The 14,573-nt window shown below is 37.7% G+C and overlaps 1 protein-coding gene across 11 annotated transcripts in view; it reads right to left on the reverse strand.

Moving 5' to 3' along the window:
- The window catches only part of SLF1 (SMC5-SMC6 complex localization factor 1), a 125,866-nt gene that overhangs the window by 54,840 nt on the left and 56,453 nt on the right, over positions 1 to 14,573 (reverse strand). For all 11 annotated transcript variants that reach the window (XR_011966443.1, XR_011966442.1, XM_072606116.1 and 8 more), the window contains 2 exons: positions 12,266 to 12,424; positions 11,017 to 11,180 (listed from right to left, as the gene is read on the reverse strand). Coding sequence is in view for 9 of the 11 variants with exons in the window: in XM_072606116.1 (XP_072462217.1) it covers positions 11,017 to 11,180; positions 12,266 to 12,424 (323 nt within the window). In the remaining 2 variants the exon portion in view is untranslated. The remainder of the gene's footprint in view (positions 1 to 11,016; positions 11,181 to 12,265; positions 12,425 to 14,573) is intronic.

Here is a 14,573-nt window from a genome sequence, read left to right on the forward strand (position 1 = left end):
CCCCTCCCTCCCCACGACTGCATACAATTCTGTATAGATTCTACATATACTTTCCTATTGAGTATATTTTCACTATAGTCATGCTATGTAGTCAGACTAAGATAAATGAAAGAAATCGTATAACAAATCAGAACATGATACACAAACACATACACATACACAAACATGATCTGCTACAATATGTGAGTGACTTCCATATTTCTCTCTCTGAGTATGGCAGGCATTTTGCCTTGAGATCCTCCATTGGGATTTTTTTTTTTTTTGGTAAGAAATTCTTGTGTTATTACAAAAATCTAAGTCTACCAGAAAAAACTCTCACACACTGTGGTTGTTGCTGTGCATAAAGTTCTCCTGGTTCTGCTCCTTTCACTCAGCATCAGGTCATATAAGTCCTTCCAGGCCTCTCTGAAGTCTTCTTGTTCATCATTTCTTATGGCACAATAGTACTCCATTACATTCATATACCATAATTTATTCAGCCACTCCCCAATTGATGGACATCCCCTTGACTTCCAGTTTTTGGCAACTACATAGAGTGCTGCTATAAATATTTTTGTACATGTGGGACCCTTTCCCATTTTTATGATCTCTTGGGGATATAGTTCCAGTAGCGATATTGCTGGGTCAAAGGGTATGCACATTTTTGTAGCCCTTTGGGCATAGTTCCAAATTGCTCTCCAGAATGGTTGGATGCGCTCGCAGCTCCACCAACAATGAATTAGTGTTCCAACTTTCCCACATCCTCTCCAGCATTTATCATTTTCTTGTTCTGTCATGTTTGCCAATCTTATAGGTGTGATGTGGTACCTCAGAGTTGTTTTGATTTGCATCTCTCTAACCAATAGTGATTTAGAGCATTTTTTCATATGATTATAGATAGCTTTAATTTCTTCCTCTGAAAATTGCCTGTTCATATCCTTTGACCATTTATCAATTGGGGAATGACTTGTATGATTATACATTTGGATCAGTTCTCTATATATTCTAGAAATGAGGCCTTTATCCCCGAGCTTAGCTGTAAAAATTCTTTCCCAATTTACTACATCCCTCCGGATTTTGGTTGCATTGGGTTTGGTTGTGCAAAAACTCAGTTTAATGTAATCAAAGTTATCCATTTTGCATTTCATAATGCATTCTATCTCTCCTTTAGTAAAGAATTCTTCCCTTCTCCGTAGATCTGATAAATACACTATTCCTTGCTTCTCCAGTTTATTCATGGTATCAATCTTTATACCTAAATCATGTACCCATTTGGACTTTATTCTTGTGTACGGTGTCAGGTATGGGTCTATGCCTAATTTCCGCCACACTGTTATCCAGTTTTCCCAGCAATTTTTGTCAAACAATGAGTTCTTATCCCAGAAGCTGGGGTCCTTGGGTTTATCAAACAGAAGGTTGCTATATTCCTTGCCTACTGCATCTTGAGTGCCAAGTCTATTCCACTTGTCTACCTCTCTGTTTCTTAGCCAATACCAAGTGGTTTTGATAATTGCTGCTTTATAGTACAGTTTGAGGTCTGGTAGCGCTAGGCCACCTTCCCAAGCATTTCTTTTCATTAGTCCCTTTGATATTCTGGACCTTTTGTTTTTCCAAATGAATTTTGATATTATTTTGTCCAGCTCTAGAAAGTAATTGTCTGATAGTTTAATTGGTATGGCACTAAATAAGTATATTAATTTGGGTAGAATTGTCATTTTTATTATATTAGCACGGCCTACCCATGAGCAACTAATGTTTTTCCACTTACTTAAATCTGACTTTATTTGTGCAAAAAGTGTCTTGTAATTGTGTTCATATAATCCCTGGGTTTGTTTTGGCAGGTAGACTCCTAAGTATTTTATACTGTCTACCCTAACTTTAAATGGGATTTCTCTTTCTATCTCTTGCTGTTGGACTTTGTTGCTAATATATAGGAATGCAGAAGATTTGTGTGGGTTTATTTTGTACCCTGCAACTTTGCCAAAGTTGTTTATTAATTCTAGTAATTTTTTACTTGAATCTCTGGGATTCTCTAGGTAAATCATCATATCATCTGCAAAGAGTGATAACTTAGTTTCTTCTTTGGCTATTTTAATTCCTTGGATATCTTTATCTTGTCTAATTGCTACAGCTAACATTTCTAGTACCATATTAAATAATAGTGGTGATAATGGACAACCTTGTTTCACCCCTGATCTTATTGGGAATGCATCTAGCTTATCCCCATTGCATATAATGCTTGCTGAAGGTTTTAGATAGATACTGCTTATTATTTTATGGAAAGTTCCCTTTATTCCTACATTCTCCAATGTTTTTAGTAGGAATGGATGTTGTATTTTGTCAAAAGCTTTTTCTGCATCTATTGAGATAATCATGTGGTTTTTGTTAGCTTTGTTGTTGATGTGATCGATAATGCTAATAGTTTTCCTAATATTGAACCAGCCCTGTAGTCCTGGTATGAATCCTACCTGATCATAATGTATTAATCTCGTGATAAGATGCTGTATTCGTTTTGCTAGAATCTTATTTAAAATTTTTGCATCTATATTCATTAGGGAAATTGGTCTATAATTTTCTTTCTCTGTTTTGTCTCTTCCTGGTTTGGGTATCAAAACCATATTTGTATCATAGAAAGAATTTGGGAGGACTCCTTCTTCCCCAATTTTCAAGAATAGTGTATGTAGTATTGGAATTAACTGTTCTTTAAATGTTTGATAGAATTCACTTGTGAATCCATCTGGCCCTGGAGATTTTTTCCTAGGGAGTTCATTGATGGCTTGTTCAATTTCTTTTTCTGAGATGGGGTTGTTTAAGTATTCAACTTCCTCTTCTGTTAATCTGGGCAATTTGTATTTTTTAAAATATTCATCCATCTCGTTTAGATTATCGAATTTGTGGGCATAAAGTTGGGCAAAGTAGTTTCTAATTATTGTTTTAATTTCCTCCTCATTGGAGGTGAGTTCACCCCTTTCATTTTTAATATTAGTAATTTGGTTTTCTTCTTTCTTTTTTTTAATCAGATTGACCAAAGGTTTATCAATTTTATTAGTTTTTTCATAAAACCAACTATTGGTTTTATTTATTAATTCAATAGTTTTCTTAATTTCAATTTTATTAATCTCTCCTTTGGTTTTCAGTATTTCTAATTTGGTATTTACTTGGGGATTTTCAATTTGTTCTTTTTCTAGCTTTTTCAACTGCAAGCCTAAGTCATTGATCTCCTCTTTCTCTATTTTATTTATGTAAGCATTCAGAGATATAAAACTTCCCCTAATAACTGCTTTTGCAGTATCCCATAAGTTTTGGTATGTTGTCTCACTATTGTCATTCTCTCGAATGAAATTGTTGATTGTTTCTATGATTTCTTCTTTAACCCAACCCTTCTTTAGAATTAGATTATTTAGTTTCCAATTGATTTTTGGTTTCTCTTTCCATGGCCTTTTATTACATGTAATTTTTAATGCATTATGATCTGAAAAGGATGCATTGATTATCTCTACCTTTCTGCACTGGATTGTGAGATTTTTATGTCCTAGTACATGGTCAATTTTTGTAAATGTTCCATGTACCGCTGAGAAAAAAGTATATTCCTTTCTATTCCCATTTAATTTTCTCCAAAGATCTATCATATCTACCTTATCCAGAGTTTTATTTACCTCCTTAACCTCTTTCTTGTTTATTTTGAGGTTGGATTTATCGAGTTCAGAGAGGGGGAGGTTGAGGTCCCCCACTAGTATAGTTTTGCTATCAATTTCTTCCTTCAACTCCCCCAACCTCTCCTCTAAGAATCTGGATGCTATACCACTTGGAGCATACATGTTTAGTAATGATATTGCTTCATTGTCTATGGTGCCTTTTAGCAGGATATAGTTTCCATCCTTATCCCTTTTGATTAGATCTATTTCTGCTTTTGCTTTGTCTGAGATTAGGATTGCTACTCCTGCCTTTCTTACATGAGCTGAAGCACAATATATTCTGCTCCATCCTTTGACCTTTATCCTATGTGTATCCCCCTGTTTCAAATGTGTTTCTTGTAAGCAGCATATTGTTGGATTATGGCTTTTAATCCATTCTGCTATCTGTCTCCGTTTTATGGGAGAGTTCATTCCATTCACATTCACAGTTATGATTACAATCTGTGTATTTCCCTCCAACCTCTTTCCCACCATTTGTGCTTTTAGCTCTCCTGTCTCCCTTCCCCTCCTCAATAGTATTCACTTTTCTCCCCCTCCTCCTGCAGCCTTCCCCTCCTTCTTTTGACCCCCCTCCCTTTTACTCCCCTTTACTCTTATTGCTTCTTTCCTCCCTTTTAGCCACCCTCCCCTTTCTTCCCCCTTCCCCTCCTACTACCTATAGAGCTAGTTAGGCTTATCTACTTAAGATTATTCTTCCCTCCTTTGAACAGATCAGATGAGAGTACCTCTCAAACAATGCTCATCTCCCTCCCCTCCTTCCCTCTACTATAGTTTTGTACTTCTTCCTGTGATATAATTTGCCATTTTCTGCTTCCCCCTTTCCACACCTCCTATTACATTCCCTTCTCATACTTAAATCATATTTTTGACATGACATCATTTACTTTATGCCCGTTCCCTCTACGTATATCCCTTTTATCATAATAGCTGCACAGTTCTCAAGATTAACAGGTATCATCTTCCCTTATAGGGAGGTAAACAGTTTGCCCTAATTGAGTAGCAAGTTTTTGTTTTTTCCCCTCTGTTTACCTTTTTATGATTCTCTGGAGACCTGCATTTGAAGATCAAATTGTCTATTGAGTTCTGGTGTTTTGGTCAGGAAGCTCTGGAAATCCCTTATTTCGTTGAATGACTTTCTCCTTGCCTGAAATGTTATGCTGAACTTTGCTGGGTAGTTGATCCTTGGTTGAAGTCCCAACTCCTTTGCCTTACGGAATATTGGGTTCCAATTCTTTCGATCTTTTAATGTAGAAGCTGCAAGGTCCTGTGTGATCCTGACTGTGTGTCCTTGATATTTGAATTGTTTCTTTCTGGCTGCTTGTAGTATTTTCTCCTTCACTTGATAGCTCTGGAATTTGGCAACTATATTTCTTGGGTTTTGAGTTTGGGATCCCTTTCGGGAGGGGAACGGTGGATTCTTTCGATGACTATTTTGCCCTCTGAGTCTAGTACTTCTGGACAGTTTTCCTTGATGATTTCCTGGAAGATATTGTCCAGACTCTTTTCTTCATCATGGGTTTCCGGCAGGCCAATAATTCTTAGATTTTCTCTCCTGGATCTATTTTCCAGGTCAGTTGTTTTTCCAATTAAATATTTTACATTTTCTTCTATCTTTTCATTCTTTAGATTTTGTTTGACTGATTCTTGTTGCCTCATTGAGTCATTAGTTTCTACTTGCCCAATTCTAATCTTCATCGTAGTGTTTTCTTCAGTTAGCTTTTCCATCTCATTTTCCATCTGACCAATTTTTCCCTTTAAGGAGCTATTTTCTCCATTTAATTTTTGTACTTCTTTTTCCATTCGACCAATTTTCCCAGTTAGGTTTTGGGTTTCCTTTTCCATCTGATCAATTTTCCCAATTAGGTTTTGGGTTTCCTTTTCCATTTGATTAGCTCTTCCTTTTAGGGAATTATTCTCTCCAGTTAATTTTTGAACTTCCTTTTCCATTTCTTCAATTTTCTTTTTCAGGGTGATGTTCTCATCAGTGAATTCTTTTTTTATAGTTTTAAAATCATTGGCCAGTTTTTCTTTTATATCCTTCTTCAGACATTCCAGGTAATCTAGTTGTGCTTGCGAGAAATTCATAGTCCCATCTGAGGTTTCAGATGGAAGTACAGTCTCAGCTCTAACCTCTTTGGTGTTTGTGTTTTGGTCCTTATCCCCATAGAAAGATTCTATGGTTTTTTCACTTTTCGTCTGCTTTTTCCGATTCATGATGTTGGCTGAGTGTTGTAGCTTTTGGTTCTTTCAGTCAGAAGGTACAGATCTTTAAGTTGAGCTGATGTGTGTCTAGGCACACACAGGCTTTTGTTTTTTGTTTCCCCGATCAACCCTGGGGTTAGCTTTTTAGGTGTGTGGGAGGGGTGGTCTGGTCTCAGGATATCTCCTCAGCTGACTTGAGGCAAAGGCAAGGTCAGGGGATGGTGATCCCAGCTTCCCTATTGTCTTCCCTTTTCCCCTGGAGGGCTGGGGCAAGCCTAGAAGCTAACGCGTGTTCCCGCCCCTCCTGGGGCTCGTCTCCCGGCTCTGAGGCTTGCCTGGGTCTCAGTGCGAATTTTCTCTGCCCTGGGTCGTCTGTCCCTCCAGCCGTCTCCGCCACCGTAGGAAGAATCCCCCTTTGCCACTTTTCCAGCCTCTGGTGTTATGAGACCACCCTCCCCCTTCTGCTGTTCCCGCTGATCCAGGATTAATCTGGGGAAGAATTTTATGGTTCCCTCACGGTCATCAGGGGGGAGGAGAGAGCACTTACTGATCACTCTGCCATCCCAGTTCCTGGAAGTTCAAGTAGTGACCCACCGAAGTCCGTCTTCAGGCTGAAGATTTCAAGGGTGCTGCACTGATGTCTGGCACTCAGCGGCTCTCACCGGCTCGGCCTGGCTTATCTCCTGCTCCGCTGGTTTTGCCTGCGACTCTCAGGCTCCTCTGGTCCCCTCCGCCCTGCCGCGCTGACCACGCTGCGCTGTGCGCCGGGGTCTTACCCCCGCAGAACAGATCCCTCCCGTGGACCCTCCGGTCCAGCCTGAGCTCTGAATCCGTCAAAGTCCGTCACCCACTGGATTCTACACCTCCAAAGTCTGGTCAGACTCTCCCCCCAGAGATATCCAGAGGAGTTTTTCCAGGAGCTTAGGTGAGTCGTTGCTTTCACTCCGCCATCTTGGCTCCGCCCCCTCATACGTCAGAAAGAAATTTTTAAAAATGAAAATTTATTCTGATTTCTAACTTGTTATGCCAGGATCAGATTTCTGCTTAACAGAGGTACCTGGGAACAGGAACACCATTGGAAGTGAAAGAAAAAGTAGGTATTTCTAGGCTTTAATATATCTTCAAAAGAAAAGGAACCACTTGACTAATAAATCCTACGTATTTAGAACTGAGGAATACAGTATCTCTCCACAGTGGACAGGGACCCTGGACTTGGGCTTCTTCTCTACATGTTCTCATATATGGGTCATTTGTATGTCAAGTCCCTTAAGTCAGGGATTGCCAAGTGTTTATTTTTTGCATTACAATAAGTGAAAAAGTACAAATGGATTTACTTAATATGGTATAATTAAATGAGTCAATCTGAATACTTTTGGCTCTTTTAAAAATTTCACATAAAAAGAGAACCATAAATATTAATTTGTGATTTATTTTACGCAATGACCCACTTCATAGGCCATGTTTCCATTCTCTAAAACAATACTTTCAAAAAAGTAACAAAAAGTTTTCTAAATGTACTTAAATCAAGTGCATGTGACACCAGGAACCTGCAGACTTCAGTATTTTGTAAGCTGGCTTCATAAACTGTACTTCTGAAAAAGTGTTAACTATCATTTGGAGTTTTTCACATTTTTATCGGAAAAATATATATTCTTCATCAGTTCATTTTAGACCTTAAATTTATGTAAAAGTTCCTATTTTCATGGAGAGAATTTACAACTAATTACAAAAACCAACCAAAAAGTATTCTTTGAGTTTTGCCCTAAGGGATTATATATTTGATTCTGTAGTAAGCACTGTTAAGTCCTTGATATCAAGATGACTGTCTAGACGTGCTCAGTGTCACAGACTGGATTCCAAAAGGTCTGACAGGGTAGAACGAGAATCTAAATCTAAGACTCGTTTAGATTCAACTCAACTAACATTTATCAAGCACACACTATATGTAAAGAAACAAAAGATAAAAAGGCGAAACCAGAATAGTTCTTGTTCTCAAGGGGGAGAGAAGATATACAGAGATAAGTAAAGTACAAAGTAATTTCAAGAGGGATAGAACACTATTTGACTGGGAATGGGGAAAGGCGAGGGGGGGTTGAGTAGAGAGATAAAGGAGAGGTCAGGAAAGACTGTAAATAGCATGGCATGAAACACAGTGCCACTACAGTCCTACATTTAACTTCACAAGTACAGATGGGAGAGGCATGGCAAAATATTTTTCCTGGAAAAAAAAATTTGTTTTTGGCATTCCCTATATCCCTCAAAAGATCATAGGATCAGATTTAGAGCTGGAAGGGTTTTAATTAACTGCAAAGCTCATATGAGTTGGCAGTGTAACATGGCTGCAGAAAAGCTTATGTGAACTTAGGCTATGCTAAGAGAGGCAGTGTCCAGAAAAAGTGAGAGTTTTACTAGAAGTTTTACCTCCTGACAGCATACCGAGAGTACGATTATGTTTGGTACTTGGTGCCACAATTTAGAAAGACTACTGATAAGCTAGAGAGGATGCAGGAGAGGAACAGTGAGGCAGAGATTGTAAAAAGATTCAAGGTTATGTTCCACAAGGAGTAAATGAAAGAATGGAACCACAGAATTCACCATCTCTCATAAAGAGGTGCCTTTTCTCCTTGTCAAGGGAGATGCTCCTGCATGCATCCTTGACTCAATCCATTCCTGTATAATCCAGCAAACTGCCTCCTTTATCACCATCACTGTCTCACTAAATCTTCAATCTCTTCCTATCAACTGGCTTCTTCCTAGATGCCTACAAACATACGCAAGTCTCCCCCATCCTTAAAAAAAAACAACAAAAACCCTCACCTGATCTTAACATCTCTGCTAACTAGCTCCTATAGCTCTCCTCCCTTTCTTGAGGAAAACTCGAGAAAGTCATCTACGTAGGATCCCTCCACTTTTTTCCCTCTTACTTGATTCTAAATCCTTTCTAACTTGGATTGTGACTCACTCATTAACTGAAACTACTCCTTCCAAAATTACTGATGATTTCTTAATTGCCAAATCTAATGGTCTTTTCTAATTTTTCTTTCTTCTTGATGTCTCTGCAGCTTTTGACACTGTAGAACATCCTCATTTCCTGGATATTCTCTTCTGTAGCACTAGAACAACCAGGGGCATCAATTGGAGCAAAAAGTTTGATTGGTCCTTCAAGGTATTCTGAAATTCTGATTCTACTCGTGTTAGATTTCTGTGACACTGCTCTCTCCTGGTTGTCCTCCAACCTCCCTGTTCCTTACTTTTCTTCTCATCTAAATTATGTCCATTAACTGTTGGTGTCCCCCAAGGTCTGTCCTTCTCTTTTCCCTCTAGTCCATCTCCCTTGATGATCTTATCAGTTCCCTCAGATTCAACTGTCCTCTCTAGGCAGATAATTCCCTAATCAATCAATCTATCTATCTGTCTGTCTGTCTGTCCATGCTGATCAAATGCTTCTCCTGAGTTCTAGTCATTTTATTGGTCCTGGACACTAGTAATTTCAATGTAGCTACAATCTCATTTGCTTTCTGGCTGTCATATCATACTCTTGATTCATATTCAGTTAGCTAGCTAGTAAGCCATTACCCTCCCCAACAATCATTTTTAGTCAAACTATAATCTAGTCATGTCTGCCTGTTTTACAGGCAAAGTTGATTTTTTTGTACTCCAGAGGTTTGGGCTAAACTGGGAGAGTTCAGTTTGGAAGAGGCTTACATGGACTGTGATAACTGTCTTTAACTATTAGAAGAGTTTTCAGGCAGAAGGATTTAATTTAATTTGCCTATTCCAGAGGGCAACACTAGGTGTGATGAGTTTAGAAGCTGCGTAGAGGATTATCTTAGCTCAATTTATGGAAAAATTCTGAACAATTAGAAAGTGTTCAAGAAGTAGCGGATTTTCTTCCCTTTCTTTTCCTTCATTACTTGTTGGGAATACTATAGAGGGGATTCTTGGCTAGCAATGGGCTGGACCAGATAGATTCTGAGGTTCATTTAAATTCTTTAATCCTGTGATTCTGTAACATATGAAAGTCTGGAGAGACTATACATAACTAAGTACAAAAATCTGTGAAAAAGACTTTAAGTGCTACAGTAGTTCAAAGAGAGAGGAGAATTAATGAGGGCCAGAGTGATCAAAGATGACTTAAATCAGAAAGTGGGCTTCAAGCTAGGCCTTGAAGGAGCAGTAGAGTTTGATAATATAGGGTGAGTTCTGGGGACAAATGGGACAGGGAGCACAGGGCATAATTATGAAAGGTCTTGAAAGTCAGGCAGAGAAGCCTGGACTTCAGAGTACGTCCTGGGAAACTACTATAAATTCTCAAACAATGTGATAAAAACAGTATTTGAGGACAATTAGCCTGGCAAGGATACGGTAGAGGTGGGGAAGGAGACTAGATTTAGGGTAACCAGTTAGGAAGCATGTAATGTCAGTGTGAGGTGATAAGGGCATGGAGATAGAACATGAGTTAAGGGATGGAATGGAAGTGAGGGCAGAGGGTTGAAAGTTACTTATAAGGAGATTTATAGAATTTGTATTGTAGTATATTGGAGAGGGAAGAATCAAAGATAACTTTAAGGTTTTTGGCTAGGAAGACTGAAAGAATGGTGATACAAACAGGAGAGTTATTTAGTATGATAAAAGAAATTACCTTTGTATAAAGCCTACTACTGAACATATAACTTCACTGTTTTTCTAATCTTCTGAAGTCTTATTTTCTGACTCACCAAGGCATGGAGGTAACCCTAGGTTCTTGAAAACCATGCCATCTGATTGCAAGCTATCACACTTTACCAAAATGGAAAAGTTTCAAATAAAAGTTCAGTGATTACCCATCTATCTTTTGTCTGAGGAGAGATCTAGGTAAGGTCACTCCAGTTCATCCTCCATTCAGCTAGAGGTTTGCCACAGTGTGGTAAATTTTTCAGTCACAGAAACTCTCTAAGGCTCTCTATGAAGTCACAGATAGGTAGCAATTTGAATTGAAGATGAATACCCATATTAATAAAATCACTGATTTTCATAATGTTGAAGCATTTTCCTAATGAGAAAATTATCCTTCTAAAGAACTATCTATAACAACATACTCCATATTTATCTAATATTCATAATGGTCTAAATTTATATTAATAATCTTAAATTGTCCTACCTGATAAGTACTTCTACAAAAGACCATGTTCCTTTCATACAATTTGGACACTGAAAAAATTTTAGATAATAACTCAACATGGCAGGAGACTTCCAAGGGGGATGAAGATGCAGAAGAACTGACAAAACACGGAAGTACCGATCAATCAAGGTCTTTATATTACCCTGTTATAAAATGAAAGGAAACAGTCGATTACTAATGGCTTTTTTGGCATGCATTATTTCACCCTCTATTGTGTCCCTCCCCCTAGTCACCCGTCTTACAAATGTGCACTCTTAAAGAACAGGTATATCATATTTCTTTCTTTCTTATTGGTTTGAGGAGGGGTGTGGAAAATGAGAGAGAATTTAGAACTGAAAGTAAAAATTAAAAATAAAAAAGTAGTAGTATAAGCTGTACATCGCAAACAATACAGTAATTTCGTTGGTACATGGTCTAAAGCAGAGGTGTCAAACTCATTAGCAAAAGTCCTCTGAACTAGATGGAAATATAATTGAGAAATGGTTAACAAAATAAATAAAAATACAATAAAACAAAGATAATGCTAATTTGTGATTTTGCAAGTCAACAAGTGGCCCTATTTGAGTCTCCTGCTACTAGTCTAAAGTAACCACAGGGTGGGATCATGGACACTTGTTAATTTCCCTATGTGTAGTTCTAAGTGATCCAAATTATTTGAGAGAATGTTATTTTCTCTATTAATACAACAGAAACTGATTTTCTGAATTTACCTGAAAGGAGTACCTAGAGTAGCCCACTTAATTAAATTCCAAGCTCTGGCAGAATTTCAGTTAGAAAATTTTTTTTGTTTTCTCCAGAAGGTGACATTCCCAAAAAAAGAGAACAGTTTTCAAAAATATGCTTGTCACCTTATGTGATTTCATGAAAAGTTTGTTGATAATGAATAAGTCATAGGTCCAGATCCCTCACCAAAATACAACCCAACATCCATTTTAAAAGTTTGTTTTTTCCCTTTACACCCTGAAACAAGAGGAACATGATCTACGTGCTAGAATGGTAGTTTACTGAATAGAACTGCATTTGTATGGGTTGAGGAGTTTCTATCTTACACTTACTAAGGCTTAATTATAGAAGGGGTGAAAAAGAAATGAACTTTGTGTAAGGAAAAAGATAGCATATAGAAACCAGACTTCAGTTTAGGATTCATAAAATAATACTGAAAAAAGATGATCACCCATTAATAGGTACAGGAACACAGTTCGTCACATACAAGCATCTGCTTTCTCACCTGTAGCATATTCCTCAGAAGAGCATGAAGGAGACGGACTGGAGGGATGTAGTGTGACTGTAGGAAAACTAGTTCCTCAAGTGCTTCTGTAAAGAACTGCCCTTCAATGAGAATTTCAATTATGTTACACACATTTCTGGGAAGTTCAGTGTTTTTAACCTGAGAAATAAAAGAAAGAATGATTAAATAAGAAGAATGAGGAAACAAAAGACGTATAGGATAGCTGGCAAAGCTAGGTTAAAACACTATCCAAAGTCACCTATGCTGAAAGTCTGTGTGTCTGCTGATACGAAAAGTCACAGAGGCGGTCACATACACACAAACACACGAACACATACACATGGAAAACAGTTGCATCCTGAGGTGATAATAATCCATTCATTCAATATCAACTGTACAAAGAATAAAAAAAATAAGATATAAAAATTCATCTTATCAATAATAAATTAATTTTAACACAAATTCTCCCTTTGTAGAGGAAGAAACATAAATGATGATTGTGACAAGAGTTCTTTTGACTCTAAGTTCTGTCATTAATGGTTTCAGTTTGTCCAGTGGCGACAATGAAGGACCACTGCAAAATGCTGTAGCTCTAGGCAAACAGATAAAGAAAAATTGGGTCTGCTCAAGTGCAGTAACACTGAATTTTTGTGGCACACTGCATAATGTCCATTGTTTCTAGCGACTGATATGTAGATTATGCATTATACAGTTATTTCCTAAATAAATATCAATGTAAAGTATGCCTGAGGGAAAGTTTTGCTTAGTCCTCAATACTTAGCCATACTTAAGTTGCAAAAACAAATCTTTCTTTTTGTTTACTTATTTTGGGGGGAATAATGAGGAGGGACTTGCTCAAGCACCAACCATCACATTATAACCCTTAAAATTCTGCATTTATAGAGTTTTAGAAAAATACTAACAGTTCAACAACAATTTAGCTTTTTCCCAGTCTACTTGCTGACAAAAGTACAAGTTCCCTGTGACAAATGGTAGAGGAGAACAATTCCTTCCCTCCTCCTCAAAAAACTACTGACAATAATGATGATAATAATTAGAAATAGCTACCATTTGTACAATGCCTACTATGCACCAGGAACTTTGCTGAATACTTTAAAAACACAATCTCATGTGATACTCATAACAACCCCGGGAGATAAACCTGGGAGCTATTATTCTCCCCAGATATTTTATTGATGCAGAAATTGAGGCAAACAAAAGCGACTAGCGCAGGCAGGGTCATACAGCTAGTAAGTATCTGAGACTGAATTTGAATACAGGTCTTCCTGATTCTAGGTCCAGAACTCCACATATGCACTGAGATGCCTAAAAAAAACCCCAAAAAGCTATCTAGAATTAAAAACAAACTCAAATGTTCAGTATAGCAATGATCATAACAATTAAAAATAACACTACTATATCTTTATAGGGCACTTTGCTGTTTACACAGTGTTTTCACACACAACCCTTCGAGGTCAGAACAGAAGATCAGAGTCGGTCAGCAGACCTATGATTTCATCAGTGTATGAATGCCCTCCATCAATGGAGAGCACATCCATTTATTTCTTAGTTTTAGGAACTTGTCTAAAGCCCAGATAAGTTAAGTGATTTGCTTGTGGTCACATAACTAAAAATTGTGAGAGACAAAGAGAGCTCTTTCTCACTCTATGTTCTGAATTCCTGTATGGCCTCTCACACAGAGTCAGGGTCAGAGACGTTACACAACTTGCTCAAGATCACACAGATAGGAAGTGGTGGAACGGACTCAAAATCAAACACTCTTTCCACAATATCCTAATGACTCTTGGCCTATCAGCTTTGTTTCAATACTGATGACTTCATAATACATAAACTTGGCACATCACAACCTGCCTGGGCCTTAACTTCCTCATTTGTAAAATAAGGAGATCAGGCTGGATGATCTCTAGGGTCTCTTTCCAGCACTAAAACTCTTTGATATCAGCAGCAACTCACACCCCTGGATGAAATATTTGACTTATGTCACTGATGCACTCATATGATCTTTTTTTTCCTTTAAAAATATGGACTAAATGTCATCTAGATATCACCCAGTGTGTACACCTACTTTGTAGAAGGGGGCAGTTACTGTGAGATCATCAACATACCAGAATTATGAGAATACAATATAAGACAGCCTAATAAAAAATAACAAATCTAAATCTAAAGCACCATAGAATATGACTGAGCATAGTCATCTCAACTATCATAACCATAGCAATAGTATCACAAACCTAAGGCAGGATGGTGGAAAATAAGCAATGTTCCACTTAGAGTGAGAAAATACCTG

Source organism: Notamacropus eugenii, chromosome 4 (assembly GCF_028372415.1).
Source record: "Notamacropus eugenii isolate mMacEug1 chromosome 4, mMacEug1.pri_v2, whole genome shotgun sequence".
Taxonomy (NCBI): Eukaryota; Metazoa; Chordata; class Mammalia; order Diprotodontia; family Macropodidae; genus Notamacropus; species Notamacropus eugenii.